Source organism: Trachurus trachurus (genome assembly GCF_905171665.1).
Source record: "Trachurus trachurus genome assembly, chromosome: 20".
Classification (NCBI taxonomy): domain Eukaryota; kingdom Metazoa; phylum Chordata; class Actinopteri; order Carangiformes; family Carangidae; genus Trachurus; species Trachurus trachurus.
In genome coordinates this window covers 19,451,790-19,477,524 of record NC_139911.1, presented here as the reverse complement: position 1 = coordinate 19,477,524, position 25,735 = coordinate 19,451,790, and the positions used below count along the sequence as shown (strand labels likewise).

Below are 25,735 nucleotides of genomic sequence, written 5' to 3'. Positions count from 1 at the left end.
GCTGGTAGCGTAAACTGCTCCACACCACCCACTGAGTTCAATAGTGTTTGGCATGTACAGTACAGTACGGCAGAGTACAAACAGAGGGCACTGCAACACTCCTGTATATGCCTCACTTTTCACATCATCATAGTGACGGTCTGTCCACTGCAGTATTACATTTAACAAAATGCTCTATATCGTTTTGCAAGGTTGTCCACTGGTTTTGTCATTATCACCCCATTTTCTTTTACGGCCGAAGCCCAAGAAAGGTATTTAGAGGTGTGTTGGAGCACTCAGATTTAACATGACAGAGAATAATGGTTTAAAAATATGCCCTCCGTTATGTCCCACACCTTACCATCTGGGCTTCGAGAGCAACAGACTGCTCTTTGTCTTACCAGCTCCTACTTTACTTTAAATGCACAGAATTTGATAAGCTTATACTAAAAATAACAGTCTATTACATTTTTCCTGACTCTGTGCTGTGATGTATGAGCTGTAACGTGCAATGGCAAAAAACCTTATCAGCATCCACTACTCTGCTGCATGGACCACCCTCAGTGGCCGAGGAGTGACTGCAAAGACACAACAAAGAGACACACACAGAAAAAAAATCGCCCCACTCTTTGCTGCTGAACTCCACAACCGTTAATCAGTGTATTTATTTGAGAAATGTTCTCGGAGGCACCGGCGCGCCTGTGTTTGGGGAGATGCTCGGAGGCGGCCTTTGGTGTCCATCTGTTTGTCAACCCCTGAGAGAGGGAGGAAATGAGGGTGGTTGGGACACATGCCTGTACCCCGAGTGTTTGTTTAATACATCACGAGTCATGAAAGGCTCTTGAGCGCGTTCAAGGTTATTTGGTTTCCCCCCCATGCTGCTCGGCCTCACTGTGTGATGACAGGATTTTTGCCACAGAGAGGGTGGTCCGCCTCTCCCACTGGAGCCGGGGCGAGTCTGGAGGGAAAATAGGGCACAGAGGTGCTAATAATAGCAAAAAAAAAAATCATGCAAATGGTGACTAATATTTCCCGTGAAAAAAAGAGGAGGAGTTGTTCTCTCGAGCATCATTTTGCATCATGGCGCTCATTCCTTGACACTCTGTGACCTCTGTTTCCTAATATTTTGACACATTTTCTGTTGAACTGCATGAACAATCCCCGGGAGCTATGAAAAGAGATTACAAAAAGATGTGAAATCTTGTCTTTTGGCCTCCCAGGTTGACTCAAGGAGAAATGCAAATAAATAGAGCTATCTGTGTCTGCATGGTCAGATAAGAGCCGGAGGCTATTCATACCTTGACAGCTTGACTCTCCTCACCCCCTCCCGCCTGAAGATAAATGACCTTATTGCACCACACCAGTGTCTTGAGATATCCCCCCCCTGATTTTCAGAGAAAACTAAAAAAAAAAAAAAAAGGCAGAGTGTACATGAGAGCTTGTGTTGCAGGCAGTGTGTGTTTTCTGTATTTCTGCTCTGACGTCCTGCCACATTACCACTCCTGTCTAAAGACCTGCTGTAAATCAGTTTCAGCGAGGTGAATTATTAACCGTGCACGTCACATTCCTTGTGCTGATTCAGCCGTTCTGTCGATCCCAACAAAACTTTTTTTCCCCCCTACTTTTCTCCGCGAACTTCATCATGTGCCCAAGCGGTTGTCAGTCACCACCGTGCTCTCACAGCATGACTTTGGCTATTCTTGAGTTCACCCCCCCTCCTGGTGTCTCTGATCCAAGCTGTGAAACAGTTGCAGTTCACTGTACAGTGAAGATAAGGAGTGCTGTCAAAAGGAGGGGGGCTGGCCCATGCAGCGCTGCTCAGACAAGACTATTGTGAAAGTGTTGAGCGCTGAACAGGAATGCTATGACAGGTCCAGACCTGAACTTCCGCATTAAGCAGGAACAAGACAACAGTCAAAGGGCCAGATGCAATCCACATCAGTACACCCAAATCTGCCTGCATGTGACTGATTTTTGGTGTTGAACTTTATTAGAGAACAATATTTTTAAGAAAAGCCTTTGCCCATGAAGCGGCTATCCTGATACTAACTGGTGAAACAAGGACTAAAACATTTGAAAAGGTGAGTTACAGCTCTCTTGTGTTGGATGTTGTGCTTTCACGGTTAACGGTCAACACCCATGATTGTACTCGGCGTTGACTTCTCCTTGTGGTTTTATTTGACAGCGCCGTTTTCTAGACCCAGTTAGAGCAGACTGCGTCGAACTAGACAAACTTGACAGATAATGTTCATAAAACAGACCGAGAATCTTTCACATCCTGTCAGAGCTCATGATTTAAAGCCTCCTTTGTGATTCAGTCTTTGCCAAATTATGTTAAAGCATTCAAAGAAATTGCACAGAACTGTCGCTGTCACCTCAGATCTGGCTGTTCTCATGAGATAAGGCTTAATTAGGGTTCTGTACAGGGGCAACACAGTCATTAGACTTGTTTCAATATGAGTGTTGGTTACTTGCTTTCCAACTGGGTGGACCCTGCTCTAATGCCAGACTGCTGTATGACTCAATAACCACAGAAAACCGATTGGCTTGGCCTCCTATTTTAAAGCTAATTGTGCTGTCAGTTTGTCTCTGATTGTAGGAACATTTTGCACATTTGGCTTTTAGAGATGAGATTAAATCACTGCAAAAATGGACCTCATTACGTATATAATGTCTCATCGAACATGTGCATTTGAGATGATGGAAACTGTTAAAGTGTTGTCAAGCAAGAAAACACTGCAGTATATGTTTATACTCACTGTAGAGTGACTCACAGGGATTTTCTGTTTAAAAAATGTACATGGCCACCTATATAAAGCCTTCCTCATATTGGATCCAACTCTAAATCTGTGATTTTCATGCCCTCCAGCACTTAGTTTCTGCCGCCTGCTCCCTAATCTGTCAATTTAATAGAGGAGTAAATCCAGTTCTGCAAACACACCTGCATAAAACACAAGTCTAGTATAGTTAGTAGGTCGTTTCTGTAGATTATGGTAAACCTGCTGCGCTTTGATACAGCAACTCTGCTCATAGTTTTTGTCTGGTTTCCATTTTCTTGCCTGAAGCTTCAGTTACACATGTGCAGTCTTATATAAAAGGCTGAAACATATATTTGAGATTATTTGAGGAAGGGGTGGGGGGACTGGTTTCAAGAGGGAAGCAAAAGTCACTTATGCCGTATTTTTATTTCAGTGAATACCAGTGCAGCGGTATCCACTGAAGTGCAGTTAAGTACAGTGTTGTGTTTTCACAATGCATTGTGAGAGTTTGGTGGGTTGCCAGTTTCATGCCCGAGCGTTTCCAATAATATTTACTATAGTGCTGACAAATCACATATTTCCAGAGGTGTTTCTAGAAAGAAAAACAGAGATGGTGTCATAAGGCTGCGGAGTGTCTTTGAGACCGTTTTCCTGAAATGTGAATAAGTTTGATTAGTTTACAAACTAAAAGCACAGAAACATGTTGAAACTCGTGTGATTAAAATGGAAAAGTGAGCTCATTTCAGAGCAGTTGATACATCACCATCAGCTCTTTCAAATTTGGTTTGTCATGCTGGTCTCCCACTTCCAGCTGCAAAGGTTATCCAATGTTACTGATAAAAATCTTCTGCATGATTTCACAACAGATCCACGTCAACCTATCTCTAGCCAAAGATGTGTTTTTCCCCCTTATTTTGCTGTTTTATGTTTTAATTTTCCTTAAGGCCTGGTTACACATGAGAGTTATGCCTGTTCACTTTCTTGCTGAGATTAGATAAGAGCCAATTGATTCTCATGTGTCTGCTAAGTATCAAGCCAGAGTAAGCTAGCTGCTTAGTGTAGCATAAACATTACCTACAAGTTCCACTAATCTTCAAACTAAAGTGTTTTTGTGTTACATTGGAACAGAGCTAGCTGTTCCCCCCTGTTTCCAGGAGGCCTATTTATGCTAAAATAAGCCAATTGCCCCTTTGATGTAGCTTCATAGCTACATAATGGACAGACACGTGGGCTACACAATGGTATGGATCATGTCACCATTTCTCAAAATATCAAACCATTCATTTCAGTGTACACCTTCAGTGTCATGACCACAATTTTAACATGGTTTTTGTGACACAACCTTGAGCTATAGGTTAGACCCCTCACACCTCTTCTGTGGTGTCTCAGTGTGTTTCATTTGCAAATGTCACACCTACAGATGGAGGAATTAATAAAAGTGTAGGCTAATACTTTCCTTGGTTTAATGCTCCACATGATGGGTGGACTACATTTCATTTGATGATCGATTAATGTTCTTCACGTCTGAGCAACAAGTGGCTTTAATACTCTGTACTCTTTTAGCTCTATAGCCACTAGCCAGCTATAAGATCTGACCAAAAGCAACATCCTCTCCAATTTCTCTTCACAGTATAAGAGATTAAATCGACAATATTTAAGTAGGATGAGAGAAAGTCAAAATAATACTTAAAAGTACTACTTAGCTGTAGCACTTAAGTAAATGTACTTTCTTAGCCTAACTGTCCACCCCTGAGTGACATGTTGGTTAACAGTATTTATTTTTTCTCTGGTGTAAACTGAAAGTGAGGTTGAAGTTGAGAGTGTTAACTTGCATTTGCTCTATTGATGTGGAATACAGTCGCATGTTTAGAGTGAAATCTGTTGTATTGCTGTTGTCATGACAAAAATAAAGCGTGACACCGCAGGAAGAGGGGATAAAAATAACTCAGGGAGTGACTGAATGTTTAATGAGTAGTAATAGATTTTCCTAAATAATGTGATGTAACATGTGATTTTGTATTTTATATCAAGTGTATTTTCAATGTTATAATTCTTCTGTTTTGTTTAGCTCTAATGTAGAATAATTATATTCATAAATTTCACGCTAGATTTTGAAAATTGTGTTTTTAAGCCATTAAACCGTGACAATATCGTCAAAGTAAACAGTCACAGTGGGTGGATCATGTCACCATTTCCGATTTCAACATAGCTAGTGACAGGAAATCTGCCCTTCACCACTTCCTCACTAAAGGCGTGGAAGAGTAGAGGCCTACTTGCTTATAACAGTTAGAAAGACTCATTCATATTGGCTATATCACCTGGAAATTATGATTGATGCTCAAATAATATTCAGTCAGGGTACAGAATAACCGTCATCACTCCCTGAGATGGTTTGTAAGTCCTCGTACAGTCCGTCCTGACTGAATGACAAAATGTGAGGGTGGCCTGTTAGCCTACAGTTTCCTGTAAGCCTCCAACCAACACACACCATATGTTAGATGTTGGAACAATATCGATCCATTTCACATTTAAATGAGAAACATCATGCCACAGCACTGTTTGAACTTTTGCCTGGAACGCGATCAGTCACACTTGTCTCATCCACAGTGAGACTGAAGGTTTTCCTTTGATTAATTTCCTGCAAATGCTTCCTCTTGTCCTGCTGCCTGGTAAGTTTAGTAAACTGTGAGTTACACTTTGTGAAAGATACTTAAAAAAAAAAAAAAATCTAAATGGCTGATAAAAAGTGACGACCCGGATTTGGTTATGAAACATTTTAATTAGGGAAAATCTGAATGGTTGAGTTAAACCAATGAAATTAAGGGGTTTGTGGATCTAAAACGAACTGCTAGTTAGTACAGTAAAAGAGCTGACTATAAAAAATGTAAGATGAGTGTGTAGCTAGGTCACAGCATGTAGAGTGCGACCATAATTTAGCCACACTTATCTTTAACTTGACCGCTATATCTAATTGTACCCTTAACACAACTGTACTCAGTTTCATAATTAGATAAGCAAGCCTTGAAACTCAACATAGGCTTGTTCAATCAGTACCACAATCTACTGACTGTCCAGTTTTGTATGCATAACAATTATTGTCTTGTGTATAAAGCAGACAACAATCAAATGAATAATCTAACCATAAGTAAGTAACAGCAGCCACCACAGAGCTAGTTCTCTATTTGATAAGGGCAAATGCTATTGATCAACGTTCGCAACAAGCAGAAGAAGCATGATAACAAACCTAATTTCTCACCATCATCATGATCATCCAATATCGTATCACTCAGTCAACACATTGGCATAACAACAGCCTAATGACTGAATTCTAATAGTGGGGATCTACGTCGTCCAAGCTTGTTCACCACTGTCTGTCACTTTTTACCACAGGTTTCAGCTCTGCTCACAAAAGATCTTATCAGGATAGGAAAATTTGAGCTTTTTCTTTTGTATGTAGGCCTAGTTACAAAATCGGTCATCTTTGACAACAGTTGGTTAATCCTGTAATAGGTTAGTGAGGGAGCGGACCAGTTTCCAGATAGCCATGCTAACTTGTTGCTATGCTCTAAAAACATCATTGCTGAATGCTGATGTATATTGAATAAAGCATTAGCTCATATTTTCTCTGTTGCCATGTGCAAAGATGACACGCTCATCTTTGCACTTCATCATCATAAAACACTGAAAGGATATGACTCAGAGTCTATAGGCCTGTAGCACCTCTACTGAGGCAAAGTGGTGCTTTCAGATGAATGGCGACGCCTTCATGTTAAAATATTTACAATGACGATATTTACATTCTGATGTTGAGCAGACAGCACTAACCACCATAATTTAGGGGGTTGACATGCTAACATTTAGCAATTAGCACAACACAAGTAACAGCTGTGGTTAATGGAAATTTCATTAGTTGTGAAAAGAATTAGGTCATGTATGTGTATGTGACTATAGTTCGGACCAAAGTGTTGGACTGACTAAACAACGGACAGATCCACAAAATCTTAAAGTAGTAACATCAAATAGGCCTACAAGAAGGTTTTTATTTTCTAACTGTCATTTGCAAGTGGCTTATTAACTATTAATGTGAAAAAATGTGTGAAATTTTTTTTTTTTTTATCCACAATTACGTTTTCGCACTTGCAGGGTAAACAGGAAGTCAGTGAAGCTTGTTGGCAGCCACAAAAGCACAGGTTGTTGAAGAAGAACTTTAATGTTCACCAACAGCTGTTTTTCTGAGCACTGAGTGGTTTAGTGGTTAATCCGGCGCATGACACATAATTGGTTGGTTCATCAGTTTCAGCGACTGTTCAGTACTGCACCTTTGGCTGCTCATCACAGTACGAAGAAGTGTATTAAACATCATCATATAGTACCACTGAGGTAGATGAGTAAGGAGCTTGTATGGCAGCACTACTGCTACTGCTACCGTTACTGATGGTAATACCTCATGTAGGCCCTGCTGTGATTGAATGAACTCCCACTCACACCCTCAGCGAAGCCCTGTTTCTGACTACTGGTTGAGCTCCACTGTAAGAAAACAGGGACTCTGTTTTGACTGCACATTCTAGCTCACAATAACATTTGCTTTGAGAAATGAGGCTTCAAATGATACATGAGAGACAGCTTACTGTACGTAATTACAGATGGAAATCTCAAGTGAATCTTGCAGAGTTGTTTGCACAGCTACTATAGTAGTCCCTCAGGCTGTTGTGCTGCTAAACTAAAACAAGGAAGCATGATGGTTCGGACATTTTGCTCCATATGTCAGAGTTAAACTATACAAAACTGCAACAGTCGGCCTTGAGACGTCAGACTTGGTTTGCAAGCATGCATGCACTGGTTTGGACAGACTCTGATCAATATCTTTGATCTTGAGGTATTCATTTTAGTACATTGTTATCTTTGAGACAAACACTGTCCATTGTAATCATGCAATGTGGGTTTATGGTTTTTCAGACATTATAGGTGTGAATGTATACTGCAACTTGCATGAGACTTCCCCCTTTAAGAGGGAGGGTTAGAAGATGTTTAAATTATATAAGTCCAGTGGTTTGATCAAGATAAACTTTATCTGATGGCCTGACACGGCCCACACGGGTCTGTCAATAATAAAGTCAATCTGAATTTTGAGGTTCACAAACAATGCAGAGGTGAAATAATATTGCACCTCCCAGTTCAACGTCTGTAACAAGATACAACAAGCTCTGGAAAAGAAAAAAAAGAATGCCTGGGAGTTCAGCATACATAGTTTTCTTCCTTCAGTCTGAGTTGGAGATGTTTTGCAAGATAGTATAGCCTCAGGGCACACGTTACAACCACAACGATTTCAAAGCAGCAGCACTGTGTCTTAACCACAGCCTGCGCAACATGCATGTGAATTTAGCATTGGTGTCGCCATGCAAATGGATTCACCTTTTCATTCCACACATTCCTTGGCTGTCATTCGTCATGACAACCATATCCAATCAATGGAAATCCCTTGTTGCCTTGCAGCACCGATCAATACGGCTCATTGATAGACATGGTTCCCCAACAGTAGGCAGCTTATAGGTGACATGGGGAAATGAATTTGCTTTCTGACAATTTCTGTTTGCCTTAAACAGATGGACGACATCGACGCCATGTTTTCCGAGATGCTGGGGGAGATGGACCTCCTCACTCAGGTAAAGTCAACCTGCTGTCACTGGCAACTAACATACTGTATATTATGATTAACATATAGTTTGGTTCATACACAGCTTTCATGCAATCTCCTGTTTCCTCCAGACATCCCAGGGTTAATTCTCTCTCTTCTTAAATTGACTTCTCTGCCTTAAAGACAGATGACAAACTCACTAAAGTGCCCCATCGATCACCGAGACACTCTAGACTGGCAAGCACAACAGACGCGGCGGGGGGGAAACACTCTTTGTGGTCATCTAACAACCATAAATTACACTTTCTTCCAGAGAGGAGGTCAAATGGCAAACCCGTGAGCCAGCCAGAGATTAGACTTTTTTTTTTCTCTTCTGAGTGAAAAGTCCCGCTGATCACTTTGATGTTGTTTTTCAGCCCACCAGTCATTTTAAATCACTTCCATCTCCCCAGGGTAGAGGCGGGGGTCTCAATATTACACATAGAAGCCCTGTTAGGTGCAGTATACCCAAAAACAGATGTAACATTAAATGTGTAAACCCTAGACTTTTCTTACACAATGTTTTGGGGACAGTTTATGTTTCAGTGCACTCAGAATGTGTTGTGGATTAACTCACTCTGCCTCTAGGGGGTTCCATGGCTGTACAGATATTGTATTCATGCTCTTATACACCACCTTGTTCATTCTGTCCTGCAGAGTCTCGGAGAGGAAACTCTACCGCCTGAACCTTTCCCCACCACCAAGCAGGAAACTAACTTCTCCATCGGCTACACTGACCTCAATGGTGACTTAACATTTTGTCTGTCATGCATTAAGAAACACTACAAAGAGCCGGGTGTTGAACGTATTTGTTGCGACAACATGCCAGTTGGTGAAAGCCTGTTACTGTATATCCAGTGTTTAACCAGTTTTATCGTGTCGGTGATGAATTTCAGCATTCAGTTGCTTTGCAGTCTGCATGGCTACTGTTCAAGATGCGATTTGAGATGAAGACGAAGGTCACTACGACGTGCTAATTACCCAGTGTTTGCCTCAGGCTCTTATGGGCTGTAAAACAAGCAGTAATAATGTTAAAGCAAGGTCACAACATCTGTTATTAGTACTCTTCTATAAATCCTCTTTCCCCTGTTTTCTTTTTTAGTACATATGTCATTAAGTACGTTAGTCATGTCAAATCAGGTTTATTTACACAGTGTCCCAGTGGACCTTAACACAAACCTACCATGACACAGCTAAATCACAGAACAAATGGTTTCATTTTCTTACAAAACTAAAAATTTCCATCCGTGCTAGCAGCTGTGTGAGGCTATATTCAAACACATTGGTGCTTTGAGCCAAATGCTAATTTCAGCATGCTAGCATATACAATAACAATAAAACATGCTGATGATTATTATCCCTTGCACATCATAAGAGAGGGCAGCTTGTCTTAATCAATGAACAATAACAAGAGACACAAAGCTTAGCGACATTTCTTCAAACTTGGCCAACAAATCATTGGCTTAAAAAACTTTAAAAAACTAGATAGACCCTAGGGGCAATTCATTAGTGAGTGTTATTGTAATAGCGTAATACTGAGTGATGGTTGCTGATGTAGAGTTGAGTAATGTCAATTTTAAAAGTAGCCTATACTATTACACAATTATACTTCCGGTGTTTACATGTGCAACTTAAAGTCAGCTACAGTATGTCAGTGCTTTCTGTAAAATTCACTTTTCAAAGTTCTCCATAATGCTTTTTACAAGACAAATTGTGATTAGGATAAGTCAGCCATGTTTACCAGGTTAGATTTGCAAATTATGATGCTTATATGTAATTAATTAGCACTAAACACATGGTGCATGTAATGGATTGTCATTAGTTTTAAAGGTATTTGGTTAAAACTGAAGTATCACTGTGATGAAAGACTACTCAAGTGTTTATAATACATTCTGAGGATGTCATTAAGGTCTGTACAAAAAGTCAGGAGAGTTAATCCAATATTTGTTGAAATAGTTTGGTCAACAAACAAACAATTCTGACTTACTAATGCTTAACTGGCCATTTATGCTTTACCAATAAGCATTAACTGATCAATGTATAAAGTGTTTATTCCTACTGACCCTACAGTACAACAGACTTTTTTTCTCATGGGGTCAGGCAAGGAGAGATTAATGACAAATGAATTGAAAGTGAAGATTTGCATTGCTTAGTTGAAATACAGAAAAAGGGAAATCACATTTTGAAAAAGGAACTAAGGGATATCCAACTTGACAGATTTTACAGACTTGTCGTCTATTTTTACAGAGTGTTAGAGAATTACTCAATTCTGATTTTTAAAAATAATCTTTGTACTTTACACCTTTGCCTTATGTCTTGACAAAATGACTCTGTTTCTGACACCAGAGTCCCTGCAAGAACTGGAGGACACCGATCTGGATGCGCTCATGGCTGATTTGGTGGCCGACCTCAATGCCACTGAAGAGAAACTTGCAGCGGAGATACAGGGTCTGGGGGCGCCGTCACCTCCGTCATCAGGCCTGCCGCCACCGCCTAAAGGCCTGGCCGCACACCCCGCCTCCCCAGCATCACCAGCGAGCAGCACCAGCAGCAGCGTTAGCACCCCGGCCTCTTCTGCCGCCTCCCCTTTGCCACCTCCGCAGTCTTCAAAGCCTACAATGGTGTGTCCGCCTGTGCAAAGTTTGTCAGCATGCCAAGATAGCAGCATCAAATCTGAAACTGCCTTTTAACCTCTATCTCTGCTCATGGGAACCGGTCCAAAATTTAAGAAGTGAGAGTTTTAAGAATAACAGAGAGCGTTTTCATACACTGTCAAGGAAAAAGCCACAATAACATTTCTGCTTTGTTAGGCTTTTAGAATGTAATAGCAGAATATAATGAAGCAGAAAGGCAATAGTGCCACAGTCTCTGTTTAATCAGTGGCATAATTGATGTAACTAAGTGATTCATAACAAAACTTAATTACAGCAAAACCATCACCAGTTCCCAGCCTATACATTTCTGGTGAATCCTTTTTTGTCTTTGTGGAACTGGGAAGAGTGGTATTGGTCTTCTAACAGCTGGACGGTGAGATCATGGCGAGGTTGTTACAGTTTCAGAGACCTACAGTATGTGAGGCAAAAACAGCCGAGAGTCTGTCTGGAACAGATCAAACACGTAGCTACGTAAAGAGTAACAGGATCAATACCAAAGGTTGGAGTAGGGGAGGTAAGAAGATGTGGCAGGCAGCGGTCAGAGAGGGTGGGGGGTGAGGCCAGACAGGAGCTTATTGCTTTAGCAGAGCTTGTTACCTCATCCTCCTGAGGTAAAAACACCAGCTGTGCTGAGGCAGAGAATGCGTCATTGTTAAGCAGAGAGGTGTGCGACTTCATTAAAACAGCGTTGTCTGCGGGACTTTAATGTGTCCTCTCCCTGCTAATTGAGATCCAGTAGATTAGATGAAACTTCACAAATTAAATTCTTCAACGGACACTTCTCCACCCATGGGAAGTTTGTGCAATTAAAACCAAATCAAAACAAAAACACTGTCTGCGCCTCCCGAGCAGATATGGAGTCACCAGGATGGGATGTTTGTTTTCCAGTGATTTATCGATGTTTACGATTGTTTAATACTGTTCATTTTTCACAGTGGAGCCATGATACTGTGAAGTTATAGATATCCTGCTTAGACTAGATTAGAACTAATGGTGGATTAACATCTATTAATTTCAGACTGTTGTTTGTCTTATTTAGGAGGAAATCGAGGCTCAGATGAAAGCTGACAAAATCAAGCTGGCTCTTGAGAAGCTCAAGGAGGCTAAAGTGAAAAAGGTAAGACAGCCAAACACTGATGTGCGGGATACTATGCCATAGGCTACTCCTCTGATCTCGCGTCCACTGGAAACAGTAAACTTTAAAGACACTGTGAATTATGGCTACATGGACTTAACTGTAAAAGACTTCCCTTCTTTTCTTTGTGAAGAGCCATTCATCACAATAAAAGGATGAGTGCTTTCATATTTGCAGGACAGCACTGTTTCCTCTTTGGGTGATATGTGGCGACTTTCTCGGCTTCAAAGCGGCACACAAATGTGCAGACATGTGGTCATGCATGTGAAGCTTCACTTCAAGATTTGGCAGTTTTGCACAAAACCGGACTGGCCTCATGCCAGTCGCATAACATACTTCTATCACTGGAGATGTGACTGATAATACGACTGCCATCTTCTATACTACTCATGGAACAGGTGACACTATTAAAGGCCTGTTTCCCTGGTCGGATAATAATAATAATTGTAAAATCCTACCAACCGACAAAGAAAACAGCTGTGTGTGTATATGTGTGTGTGTGTGTGTGTGAATACTGAGGAAATACAGACCACAGGTCAGTTTCACAGGAACATCTGTTGGTGTAGCACAGAGAGGGGTAAGGTGCACTCAGCGGTTTCGGCAGAATGCAGTGTGAGGTTTCAGATAAACCCACTGGTTTCGACATGGATCATCTACTTTGAAGATATCCACCTTGACCAAGGAAGTACCGTCAGAGGAAAAATAATTTTGCTATCCGGTGACATTTCATTCATCCGCATGCCAAAACAATATTGTTGTCCAGGGAAGGTTGAGACCGAGTAACATGTGATCTAACGCTCTAAACCCCTCTTGTGATAACATCTCTGAAACCCACATTTTTATGACACGAGGCAAGCGACTGGCCGATGTTGGATCTGCGAAACCCCTCAGCTTTCCCAAAGCTGGATTTGTTTCCAGATGAGAGGAAGCGTGAAGCCATATGAGGCTGTAAGGGAAAAGCGCTGCTCCACTCTGGAGCAAAATTAGTCTCAGGCAGCTTGGGGCGGAGGTGCTACGACTGCAAAAAAAAGGGACAAACACATGGAGGAGATTACTGAAGAAGTTCATCAGAAGAGAGAGATAGAAGTGCTGATGTTTGACCTTCTCTGGTTCACTTGACATTAGCAGACACAAACATCCATTTAGTGTGTGTAGCCTGTAATTAAACTGGCAAACAAACAACCTGCGTGTTCTTAAAGGCTGGATTTGGCGTCTCGCTCCAGAGACACCTGCTGCTGTCCACGACATGTTGGAAACACTTCACTTCAATCTGTCAGACAGACACACGAAAACCTCATGGCATAACCAACGCTTGAGGAATAATTAGTTTGCAGTTTTGATCCACTAACCTGCTCTTGTGGCGACACTGGCTCAGGAGGTTGAGTGGGTCGTCCAATAACTGGATGGTTGGTGGTTGGAATCCTGCTCCATCCCAGTCACTGTCATTGTGTCCTTGGGCAAGACACCTTACCCACCTTGCGTCGTGTGAATGCGTATGAATGTGTATGAATGTTTGGTGGTGCTCAGAGGGGCCATCTGGCACGCATTGGTAGCCACGCTACTGTCAGTTTGCCCCAGGGCAGCTTGTGGCTACAGATGTAGCTTAGCACGGTTACATGCGGTCATTCCGACATCCCACCACTCCGACATACCACCATTCCGACATGCCATCGTCCCACCATTCCGACAAGGCTTTCAATATAAGGAAATGTGCGTTACTCAGCAGGTGACTCCCTCCTACTTATCTGGACTCTCTCTACTTCTGGACTTTCTCTATCTATCTGGCCTGTCTAGCCTCTACCTGGTCCTTTTACTAAACCTAACCAACTCCTTTCTTCATTGCCTAAACCCAACCAGTGCAAAATCTTTTGGGGACAAAATACGCTATTTAAGAAATTGTCGGAAAGGTGGGATGTTTAAAAAAAGAAAAAAAAATACCCTCATTCCGATTATAGGAGGCAAGAATTGTTGGAATGATGGGACATTGATAGAAAATTAAGTGTTGCCATTTAGACAATTAGAGGCCTATGTCGGACTGGTGGGATGTTGGGATGTTGGACTGGTGGGATGTCGGAATGCCTCCCGCTTACCACCATCAGTGTGAATGTGGTATGAATGAATAATGTTTTCTGTTAATTGCTTTGGGTGCCATCAAAAGTGCTATATAAATCCAAGCCATTATTATTTTGTGTTGGCAAAGAGATCAGAGTATTAGCGATTAGCTTAGCTTAAAAGCTGGAAACAGGTTTTCTCTTGTTGGAATATGAACCATATCGTACTTATTGTTTTTCATTTACAAGATCAAACAGAAAAGTAAAATAAAGTCACTTTTTTTTTTGACAGTTGGTGGTGAAGGTGCTGATGAACGACGGCAGCTCCAAAACTCTGATGGTGGACGAGAGGCAGACGGTCCGGGAGGTTCTGGACAACCTGTTTGAGAAGACTCACTGCGACTGCAACGTGGACTGGAGCTTGTGTGAGACCAACCCTGAGCTGCAGCTCGGTGAGTTACTGCAGAGAGACTTAACATAATATACCGAACCATGTGGTGGATTCATTCATTCATACACGGAGGTATGACTGCATTTGTAACAGGCAGAGGAGGGTTTATAGCCGATGATTAATCCATCAACAATAGCCACTGATTTTAATGTACTGCCACTAGTTGATGTAGTGGTCCGGCTTGCGCTTAAGTATTTTCAGGTGAAAACAGTCGTCAGACGCACAGAAAGTGATGCGTTCTGCATTTCCAGTACTTGCTTTGGAATAAATCTCCTTCCAAGGACCAATATTTCACTTACAGACAATACAAAGATAAAGATGTCACGGTGATGTTGTTATGTTGGCAAGTGATTCTGGGTAATGTAGTGCAGGGACGTCACGGCGATAAGCACTGAGCTGAGCAGCAAATATGTCAACAGAACCCGAAAAACACAGCAGTGGTAGATTACCACTTCAACGACATAAGCCGTCAGTGTGTTTTCATATGAACTGTCACACACACATAACGCACACACAGTGTACAGTATGGGATATTTCATCCTGGTCCAGATGATGGACTGTGTTTTTATTGGCACAATGGCAGCCACACTGCAGAGAGAGAGCTCACAATGAAACATTGATCTTACTCCCATTCATTCTCTCTCCCGCCTTCTTTCCTATAGTCTCTCTTTCTCTCTTTTCCACACACGTACAGTGAAGACAGGTGGGTTTAATTTGTTGTATTGGACACTGTCAGTCATCTTCCCTGTCATGCGGAAATAGGAGCCTTATGATCTCAATCCCCCCCCTGTCTGAGCAGCCTGTGCTATATTTGCTCCTGCTGCTGGACTTTGCCGCCATTAGAGTCTCCAGTCGTTCATTACCATCTGTTTTCTCTGTTTTCCAACAACTTCATCAGATTGTTCCGGAGATCATTCATATTATTTAAAAAGAGCCGATCTTACGTATTGTGAACAGGGAGCCATTGTGCTCGGTGGTGGAGCTGTTTTAATGAAATACTGGTGGTAAAATCATTAACCTTTGCGAGCAATAAAATCTAAGTCCACGTTGTTTTGCTTGAAAATTACATTCAAGTAATTTTATATGTAGCTAGTTAAGCTCTGACACGCTAAATTAAAGGATAAGCATTTTTTCCCCCTGCCCTGTCTGTGGCACTCACCAACTAAGTCCATTCATTCCTGTTGGAGATGCAATAAACTGATCATAGTTTTACAGATGAATGTTAAAGGGATAGTTCACCCAAAATTGAAATGCGAAATTGTCCCGAAAAAATAAAATAAGTCTGTATTTCAAGCTTGTTTTGTAGTGGAAGCTCCTCTTCCCGGTTCGTCCAATTTGGAAGAACTGGGAAGAGGACGGATCCTGGTTCGTCCAAATTGGACGAATTTTATTTTTTTTGGGACAATTTCGCATTTTGGGGCTTCAATACAAGACGGACATTACATACGAGCAGCATGGAGGTATTTGGATGTTTTTTGGTGTGTCTTTTTGTTACGAAGACAGTTGGTATCCATTTGCAACCGTTATATGGACATGCACTGCTATGCCGAGACCCCCTGTAACTCAGAGAAGCCATGGATAACTCTGAAACTTCTCCCAGCCCTTAGTCGACATGAGGGTGAGTAGATAATGAGTGAAATTTCAATTTTGGGTGAACTATCCCTTTAAAAAAAGTCTTTGTCATTTCTTAAAACAGGCACTGTAGTTTTGTCAGGAGGGTTAGGGTCATGAGAACAGGAGGAAGTAATGAGGATAGTTTTTGGACATTAACATCTGCAGCACATTGTATTGAATTGTATTCTAATTTTTTTATACACAGACACTTGTTTGTTGGATCAATATACTGATTTATTTATTGAATTCACTCTTTTACTGTCTGCTCTGCTTTGCTCGTAAAGGTGGTTTATGCTGCCAGTGCAAAAACAAATGAGGAAATGTGTGTTTCCCTTGGTCAACATGGTTTATTTTTGACCACATGTTTAAATTAGCTGTCTGAGGCACTGATAGCCACTTATACCGTCTTTTGTGACGGCGGATTTGACTCACAACCACGGGAGTCTGGTGTCACTTGGGACTAACTGGTGATCGTGACAGCTCGACAATGGAAAATGTTTGAGTTCATTCATTTTTAAATGTGTGTAAACCCCCTGAAGTGTGTTATAATCTCATTACTATAACATTTTCTAGCCTGCATTTAATCTATGTCAATAAAGAAAAAAATGAAGGGCTGGTCATGCACAGTAAACGCCAACAGAGCTCAACAGCATCGTCATCTTCAAACAAAGTTAAATTCACCCATGTGCATCTGCAGAGCTGCAACACCATGTAGTGAATGCAATTCAAAGGGATTAAAAAAAAAACTTGTACTAACTCACTCCAGCAGCAAAGTCACACCATCCGTTTAATGATCGTAATAGTCAAACTATAGACTGGAACCCTGGCAGCAATTTATTTAATGCCTACCTCTGCTTCGGCTAGTAACCTGTAATTGGGGAGCACGGCTAAACTACAGTCAAATGCCCAGTGCATGATGGAGATCTATGGCAGCGAGTGTGTGGGTGTATAGACAAGCAGGAGGAGGAAAGTGCTCTTAATGTGTTTTCGAGCATTAGCACCATTTAAAGTTCTTCCAGCGAACAGGGAGGGTTGTGTTTTATCGAGCTCCTTCCCTTACTTCATTTGAAATAGACAATTACACAGCTGTGAAACTGACTTTGAACCAAACTCAGCTGATGCAAAGATTTCGTGGCAGTGGAGTGAAGTGCTGTGCATATGGTAAAGCATTTGTTTTGGCAGGTTTTATAGCACAAGGCTAAAACAGAGTGGACATGGGAAATATAAAGTGAGATTAAAGAGTGACAGGTTCTGGTTTAAAGTAGTAATGTACTGTAAAAAGTAAACAAGAGGCAGACTATTGGCAGGAGTGTTTGAAAGTGCTGAGAAATTATTTCTAGACCCACACTGTACTTCACTTATTTCCTTTTTTATTTGACTTTTACTCCACAATTTCTGGATCTTTGAAAAAATAAACCAGTGTATGTTTTCTTTTCTTTTTTTCCCCTTTTTTATAAATTGACCTCCCTCACCATTGTTCCGCTCATGATCATGCAAATAATAACTGTCGTCTGTTAGAGGCAAAAGGAGAACTGTAGTGAAACTCAGTTCCCTAATGTGAAACTAGTTGTTTTCATCAGAGTAAAGTTGGCCTGTGTGCTACTTGTTGTTGCTTCACTATCGGATCAGAAAATGTTTAGTTGAATCGTTTTTTTATAAGGGACATATGGGACATTTTATAGCCTCTAGAATATAAACAACCACAGCTATATACAAAGGGGGGGAAGAATTTGATCCCCTGCTGAATTTTGCCCCTTATTTCACTTGATCAAATATACATTCATTTACCATCTTTATATGATTATATTGTTTCTCGAGTTTTTGTTGATATTCTGTGTCTATGTTAAAATAAACTTAAACTTTAAAAACCATAGGCTTTACATTTCTTTGTTTGGAAGCAAACTTACAAAATCAGCAGGGGATCAAATACTTATTGTCCCCACTAGATTACCTTCAGTAAAGGATACTCCTACATGAATACTTTTACTTTGATACTTAAAACCAGCATGCTGCCAACAAGTGTATATTTTTACACCAATAAAATGTTGAATGGAAGAGTTTATCTTGTGCCATGGGTTCATATTGAGCCAATAGACCTTCTGGGCACAGGCTCATAAACAGCCCCTTCTCAAATAATAATAACGGATGACGGAACTGTTTTTTTCTACAAACCAAAACTAGCTGATGCTGTAATCGCATGAACATTACTACGGGTGGCGGCTGACGTGTAAGTTTGATTTCATTTTGCAGAACGGACATTTGAAGACCATGAGAACCTGGTGGAACCACTCTTAGCGTGGATGAGGGACACTGAGAACAAAGTCCTCTTTAAAGAGCGAGGAGAAAAATTTGAGGTTTTCAAAAACCCACAGGTGAGTCCCATAACTGTGTGCACCAACACACTAGTTAGTTATACATCTCTTTATATAGCAGCCTATACAATGAGCAATTAGATGTGATGTGAATGTGATATCTCAAAGTCCCAAAACTGGCTAGTTCATTGTTTTTGGCCATAGTTTGTGCAAATCCATCCCCACATTGTTTCAGCTCGGCACCATCTGGATATTTTCACTCCTGAATTGTTGTCTGAATTATGAGATGTCTTTGCTCCGTGCAGGATGACCTCTTACATTAATGTCCTCACTGTAATATATCAGACGAAACAGCTTCAGGCAAAAAGACGGCGAGATCTTGGCATGTTTGTTGATATAATGGAGCCCTTTATAATCTCAGAGTATTTAATGGATTCGGTCTGTTGGCAGAGACAAATAGACTGGTGAGATATTCTCATTTTTATAGCACTCCATCATGTCTTCCACGTCCCACAACAAAAGACAGATCTGTTCTGTCCAGTACGTCCCTATCAATTTACAGCTTTAACTTTTGACATGAGCTACCAGAATAGAAACCACCCCCCAGGCGTTCACGTACCACAATGAAAACATTAAGGCCCAGACTGTGATATGAAATTAAACTACCCTGGTCACACAGGGACAAAGAGCTGGTTTTGGGGTTTTGTTAAGGAGATTGTGATGAGACCATTTGTGCTAATATTCAGTATGGTTTTTTTTTAACGTATTTTCTTTTTTTGAAAAACATCCTTAAAATTAAATCTGCTGTTTTATTTTTGTCATATTTTCAGCTAATATCTATATAAATCCAAATCATAATCTTCATTAAAGTCAGAATATTACATGAGAATCTACAGCAATGCAAGTGGCTGCACCTTGGCCTCGTGCTATTTGAGCAAAATACTAAATTTAGTATACCATTTCACACACTCGAATGCTAACGTCATGAGGTTAACAGCTTATGTTTAACACTTGGTTTTGCAGGTATTGTGTCAAATTTAAAAAAGCAAGATGATTAAAGTTCATCAGACTTAACATAATTTTATCTTGATGAACATATGAGTGTGTGCATCAGATTTTATGGTTAGTTTCCACATTCACTGCACTTCCTGGACTAACATGGCTAAACATAGCTAATATTTGGGGAAACTGCTGCAGCATCAGTCAAACTGAAATTGATGAATGTCATGTTTTCTTCCTACAGAACTTTTACCTGTGGAAAAAGAGTAGGAGCGCTCTCAAAGAGATGAAAGACAAAGACAAGGAGTTATTAGTACAGGTAAATAAACTTCAATGGACACACGCAAAAACCTCTCAACAGATGACGTAGCTACGGTCGGCTTTCCCAATGGGAGTTCCTCTTGGTCACTCCTTTCATCCCCTCTCCACCTCTGCAGGAGAACTTCTGTGGGACTTCCATCATCGTGCCTGATCTGGAGGCGGTGATGTACCTCAAAGAAGACGGCAAGAAGTCGTGGAAGCAGCGGCTCTTCCAGCTGAGAGCCTCGGGAATTTATTACGTGCCCAAAGGGAAGACCAAGGTCAGGGTTCAAAAGAGGGGAGATGTCGTTAGTGGCAAAGATCAACAGTCAGCGAGTAGCCCACTTTAACCTGGGATACATCCAGCAGCACATAGAACAAACAGTAGTGAAATATGAATATGAAATCAAGCAGAAAGAAAGATGTTTTTGCATATAGATAGATATGTAAAGTTTTTTTTTCCTGGAACTACAAAGTTATGCATTTCTGCTTTATCAACCCCACTCTTGTTTCATGCACTGCTGAATATAACTAGAGCTTTTACTGCCTGCTGGATGCCTACAGTATATTCACTTATCTAAGATCTCTTGGCAGCTCCTGCTCCCAAACATACCTCTCATATAGTACATTATGCACATCTACTGCATTTGTTATGCATGTATTCAATTTAGTGGGCACAAAAAAACAAACTAAAAGGGAACAAAAAAGACGAACTTGTAATGTAATCTTCTTTTATTTTATTTTCAGTCGTCCCGTGACCTTGTGTGCTTCCTCCAGTTCGACAATGTAAACGTCTACTTCGGCAAAGACTTTAAGACCAAGTACAAGGCCCCAACTGACTTCTGTTTGGTTCTGAAGGTAAGCTTAAAATGATGCTGTTTTATCAGTTGTGTACTCAAAGCCACACGCCATCTGTGAAATAAACAAAGAAGCTGTAACTTCTCTAAAGTGTGACACAGAAAACATTTATACTATCACAGGGTGTGTTATAGTTTCAGAGGGTTCATGCCATGAGGCTTATCTTGCACTGTATTATGCAAAAGGTACAGTATTAATGCATTGCATGGCGGTTTCTGGTGGCGTTTATGGTAAACTAAACAGCTGCCTTGCAAAGTGAAATTCAAGAAATAGTTTAGTTTGAAGAAGTGAAAGGACACAGTTTTATTTTATTTAGCCGAAGGTGACGAAAAAAAAATGAAGAAGACTTATTTAAGCATTTCCTAGAATTTCTTTAAATGAAATTACTGTAAAAGCACCATGCATTTAATTAAAAGCGAGAACATTAACATTGATGGGAGCTGCCCATAGTAGTCATTAAAGAGTGAGAGATGCTGACGTGAAAATAGCAAGAATGAGATGAGTTGGTGGTCAAGTCTTAAAGGGATGTGAAAGTCTGCGTTCTTTCTTTTCCCCTATCTGGTCTGGAAAACACTAGAATCAGCAGATACCATTAGAATAGATGGGGAGGATCAAAGGGAAAAGAGCTTAGAGAGGCAAAGAAACTGAATTACCTACCAGTGAAAGACAGTGTCCTCAAGGTTTGAGTTGAAGGGATGAGAGCAAGGTGCTGTTTGTCCAAGGGCAAAGGAGAATGGCCTGTCAGAGTGGACATGTACAGAAGTCTACTGTAGCTTAGTGTCTGGTGGTTGCTGTCTTTTTAAAACGTGTTAAAGCCTCAGTTGTGGGAGATGGTATGAAGATATTATAACAGATGATGTGCATATAGCCATGCAGGGTGTCTTTTGTGGTGTGAATGACCCGCCCGAAAACTGCAACAGCTCAAGGAAGACGGCGAAAAACAATTGAGCTTCATCATTAAGTTGTTATACTGTATAGTGTATATTCAGAGGAGCAGCCGGAGGTGATGTCTAATACCAGCCTCATTATGGGCGACTGATATCGGGCCATTATCTTTGAATTTAGCTTCTTCTTTTTCTTCAGGGGAAAACAATTGACTCTAGACCTCTGAAGTATTGCATTGTACTGCAAATATTTCTGTAATCAGGAAGATTAGCTAAGACTACGTTTTCTAGGATAAAACCAGTAACAAAGAAAAAGTCAAACATCTTATTGGCCCCTATTCAAACAAGATAACAGTAAATCTGATTGTGTCTCCTTCTCTGTATGTGAACAAATGCAAAGTGGATTATTCCAAATAATAATCTAAAATTCATTTGACTGGTGTTGCCCTTTAACATTGATTCTGGACTCACTCTGCCCCCTTGTGGCACCCGTCATACCCGAGACTGCATCCAATAGGAAACACTAACTCATCACAACTTGTGAGTTAGTTAACACCCTTTGGCGGATTAAAAAAAGATTCAGTTTCCTCTTAATTCAGCACTCTAATGAAATGCAACACAGTAAATATATCAATGTATATTTAAATCCAACCAATACCATACATGAATGCAGTTTGGACAATAGCTGGAAAGGGGAAGGCCATGGTACCATTATAGACCATGTCTCTCCAGAGACAGTGGCTTGTTTTAGTCTGTCTTTACCCCCAAAAAGTGCTTATTGTACATTTAATGTGAGCTAGACTGAAAAGCAGATTTGAATTGTTTCACAGTAGTGTAATGGAGGAGAGATGTATTTATTATTATTTTTAGTGTAACATTGCTTTATGATAAGCTATGTCTGAAAAAGGAAATGATCTGGGAATGTTTAATTTTTCTTTTCATCAAGTATCCTATATGACCACCATTTTTAGTGAATCTGATGATTATTTCTGACTGTCTGGTTACTAAAATGTCCAAAAATAGGTGCTAGAACTGTTACTGATTTGTAAATCCCGAGGTGACATCTTTAAATTGCTTGTTTTGTCAGTACACTATCAAAAAGCAGCAAATCCTCACAGCCATCCAGCTGAATCTCAAAGTTCTGCTGTTTTAAATATAGCAAAAAAAAAAGAACAAAGAAGCTGAACAGCCTGTTTGTTCTTCACTGGTTTAACCACATCTGTCTCATGGTTTTGTCTCCACAGCATCCTCAGATCCAGAAGGAGTCTCAGTACATCAAGTACCTGTGCTGTGACGATGCTTGGACCATGAATCTTTGGGTGACTGGAATACGAATCGCAAAGGTAAATTTGAAAAACACTTCTTTTCTAACACCTAATACAATCTCCACTGGGCCCCGGAGACGTGAGGTCATGCTCTGTGCTGTGTTTCCTTACACTTCCAGTACGGTGCATCACTGCATGAAAACTATAAAACTGCTGAGAAGAAGGCAGCTGTCAACTCTGCGTGGACAAACCGCAGCACTCCATCAAGCTCCAATCCATCAACGCCCTCACCCACCGTCAGAGGTAGCACGACACACGATCCGTCTTCCCTGAGTGTTTCATCGATGTGAACCAATCCAGATGTAGTCGTATTAGTACAAACCCTTTTCCTTGTACTGTACGTTCACTCATTGTGTTTTCTGTTTTTCCAGCCAAGTCACAGAGTCAGCCAAACGGCCATGCTTCTGCTCCTCAAGCCAGGCCTGACATGGTAAACAACTCTTTGTTATCAATGAAATTGTTGATTATTGATAGTAAAAGATCACCATCATAGTTTCCTATGATGGTTTTGTATTGAATCAGACAGCAGCCTCATATATTCTATTCACTATCACATCAAATTTGACAGCACTTTATCCTATCATTTTGGAGATAAGAATTGATATTTAAAGGGATAGTTCACCAAAATTCAAATTTCTCATTATCTACTGACCCTCGTGTCGACTAAGGGCTGGGAGAAGTTTCAGAGTCCTCCGTGCCTTCTCTGAGTTACAGCGGGGCTCCGTGCAGCACTGCACTGCCATATGATGGTTGCGAACGGAGCTCACTTTTCTTCATCCAAAAAGACACACCAAAAACATCCAAATACCTCCACACAGCTCGTCTGTAATGTCCCTCTTGTATTGAAGCCCCAACATGAGAAATTGTTCTGAAAAAAATTAAATAAGTATGTTTTAAGCTTGTTTGTAGCGGAAGCTCCCAGTGTCTCAGTTCACTACTCTGCCTGTGTCTGTGTAAATCTCGCGGGATTTGCACTGACACAGGCAGGGTGTCAGTGCAAATCGCGCAAGATTTGAGACTGAGACACTGGGATGTGTGTGTGTTGGGTGAACTATCCCTTTAACAGTAAATTCATGGAGAGGTTTCTGGAGATGATTATGTGTAATTTGTTATTAATTATAAGAAAAGTGGAGAAACTGCTCATTTGGGTCACTTTCATCTAATGACTCCAATAAATTGCTGCTGTAACCTCCCTAAGTCTTTCAGCCAGTGCACAGATCATTCATTCAATCAGTCAGTTTGATGACTGAAGAAAATGTATTGGCCACTATTTTTAAAGATTGATTAATCATTTTCCATTCTCTGGTAACAGTTTCTGAAATGTGTATTTGTTGCATCACTTTCCCATTCTGTCTACTCAGGACTTGGGTGCGTTACCTCCACCTCCACCCCTACCATCAACTGAGATTCTCCCGCCGCCGCCTCCAGACCCAGCGTTCCCTCCTCCACCGCCTCCTGCGGCTTCCAAGAGTTCGTCAAGGCCTTCCCCACCGCAGCGGCATCTTCCCACCAACTTCCCTCCACCTCCACCTGCGATGGACAACCTCCCTCCACCGCCCCCGCCTCCACCCATGGATGACCACTCAGAAGCTCCGCCAGACTTCCTCCCACCGCCTCCTCCGGCTGCGGGCTTTGGTTCGCTGCCACCGCCGCCGCCTCCGTGTTTCGGGGGTATGGACCAGTCCCTGCCTCCTCCTCCGCCGGATCCTGGGTTTTTACCACCGCCTCCACCACAGCCAGTATTCACAGGGGCTGGAGCACCTCCTCCTCCACCTCCACCGCCTCCTCCACCCCCAGCTGCTGCCACCCCGAGGGCACCGGTGCGGCCCTCTGGAACAGTGAAGAAGATGCCTCCTGCTCCGCCTAAGAGGACTACACCAGCGCTGCAAGGAGGAGGAGGAGGAGGAGGTGGAGACTTCATGTCAGAACTGATGCTAGCCATGAATAAGAAACGTAGCGACCAATAGCCTGAATTATGGAGTTTATGTATGGTGCAAACTCTGCCAACTCATCATTTCATCCACAGCCACCTGTAGGGCTGGGCCTTATCACTTCAAACCAATATCACAAATATTTCATTTCATAACGTTTACCTTGATTACGATTAATGAACAAAAACTCTCTTCATATTTAACATGTGATTGTGTTCTTCCAAAGGATTAAACACATTGGTTGTGTAGTTGTGACTGATGAGACGGGTCCAGTCGTGTTTTCAACAGTCTGTTTCTGGAGCTCATAAAATCTAGAGTAGTGCAGGTTAGGTGTAAATGTAGCAAAAGAGCAAAATTTATTTAAAATTAATTGGTTTGGTTGTTGGTCCAAACACATCGGTTTGGATGTAGCCTGCAGCTCAGTGTTTGCGGTCGTCTTATCCATATCAACAGCTTTGCTTCAAGTGAAAGAAGACTGACATCAACACGAATAGATGGTTCATCAGTAACCATAGCATGTAGCTTGGAAGGATCTTCTGTGACGCCAACCACAGAGTGGCTAAAACAAAAATGGGCAAAGAAGTGGGCGTATATGGGGGGGGCTCATCCTAAACCTCTAAAAAGTAGCTAACTGTCTTGCATGAAGGCATTTTCTGACAAATTAGTTGAACAGGCAAAGCCAGTAACAGGCATGGTACTGTAAGAGCACACACACCAAGAAGCTGAATAATATTGACATATAAATAATATTCGAGTTTGACTCAGCTCAAAAAACTATTAGTAAATGAAGTGCACCCATAATGCACCAA

At 41.3% G+C, this 25,735-nt stretch overlaps 1 protein-coding gene across 1 annotated transcript; it reads left to right on the top strand.

Moving 5' to 3' along the window:
* Positions 1-1,865: 1,865 nt before the first annotated feature.
* Positions 1,866-25,570, top strand: apbb1ip (amyloid beta (A4) precursor protein-binding, family B, member 1 interacting protein). Its single transcript, XM_083995344.1, has 14 exons — positions 1,866-2,060; positions 8,342-8,401; positions 9,070-9,157; positions 10,759-11,033; positions 12,106-12,183; positions 14,545-14,704; positions 18,568-18,689; positions 19,873-19,947; positions 20,066-20,209; positions 20,676-20,786; positions 22,915-23,013; positions 23,115-23,238; positions 23,367-23,425; positions 24,357-25,570. The coding sequence occupies exons 2-14, from the start codon at positions 8,342-8,344 to the stop codon at positions 24,960-24,962; spliced, it is 2,001 nt and encodes a 666-aa protein (XP_083851470.1). The 5' UTR covers positions 1,866-2,060; the 3' UTR covers positions 24,963-25,570.
* Positions 25,571-25,735: the final 165 nt, after the last annotated feature.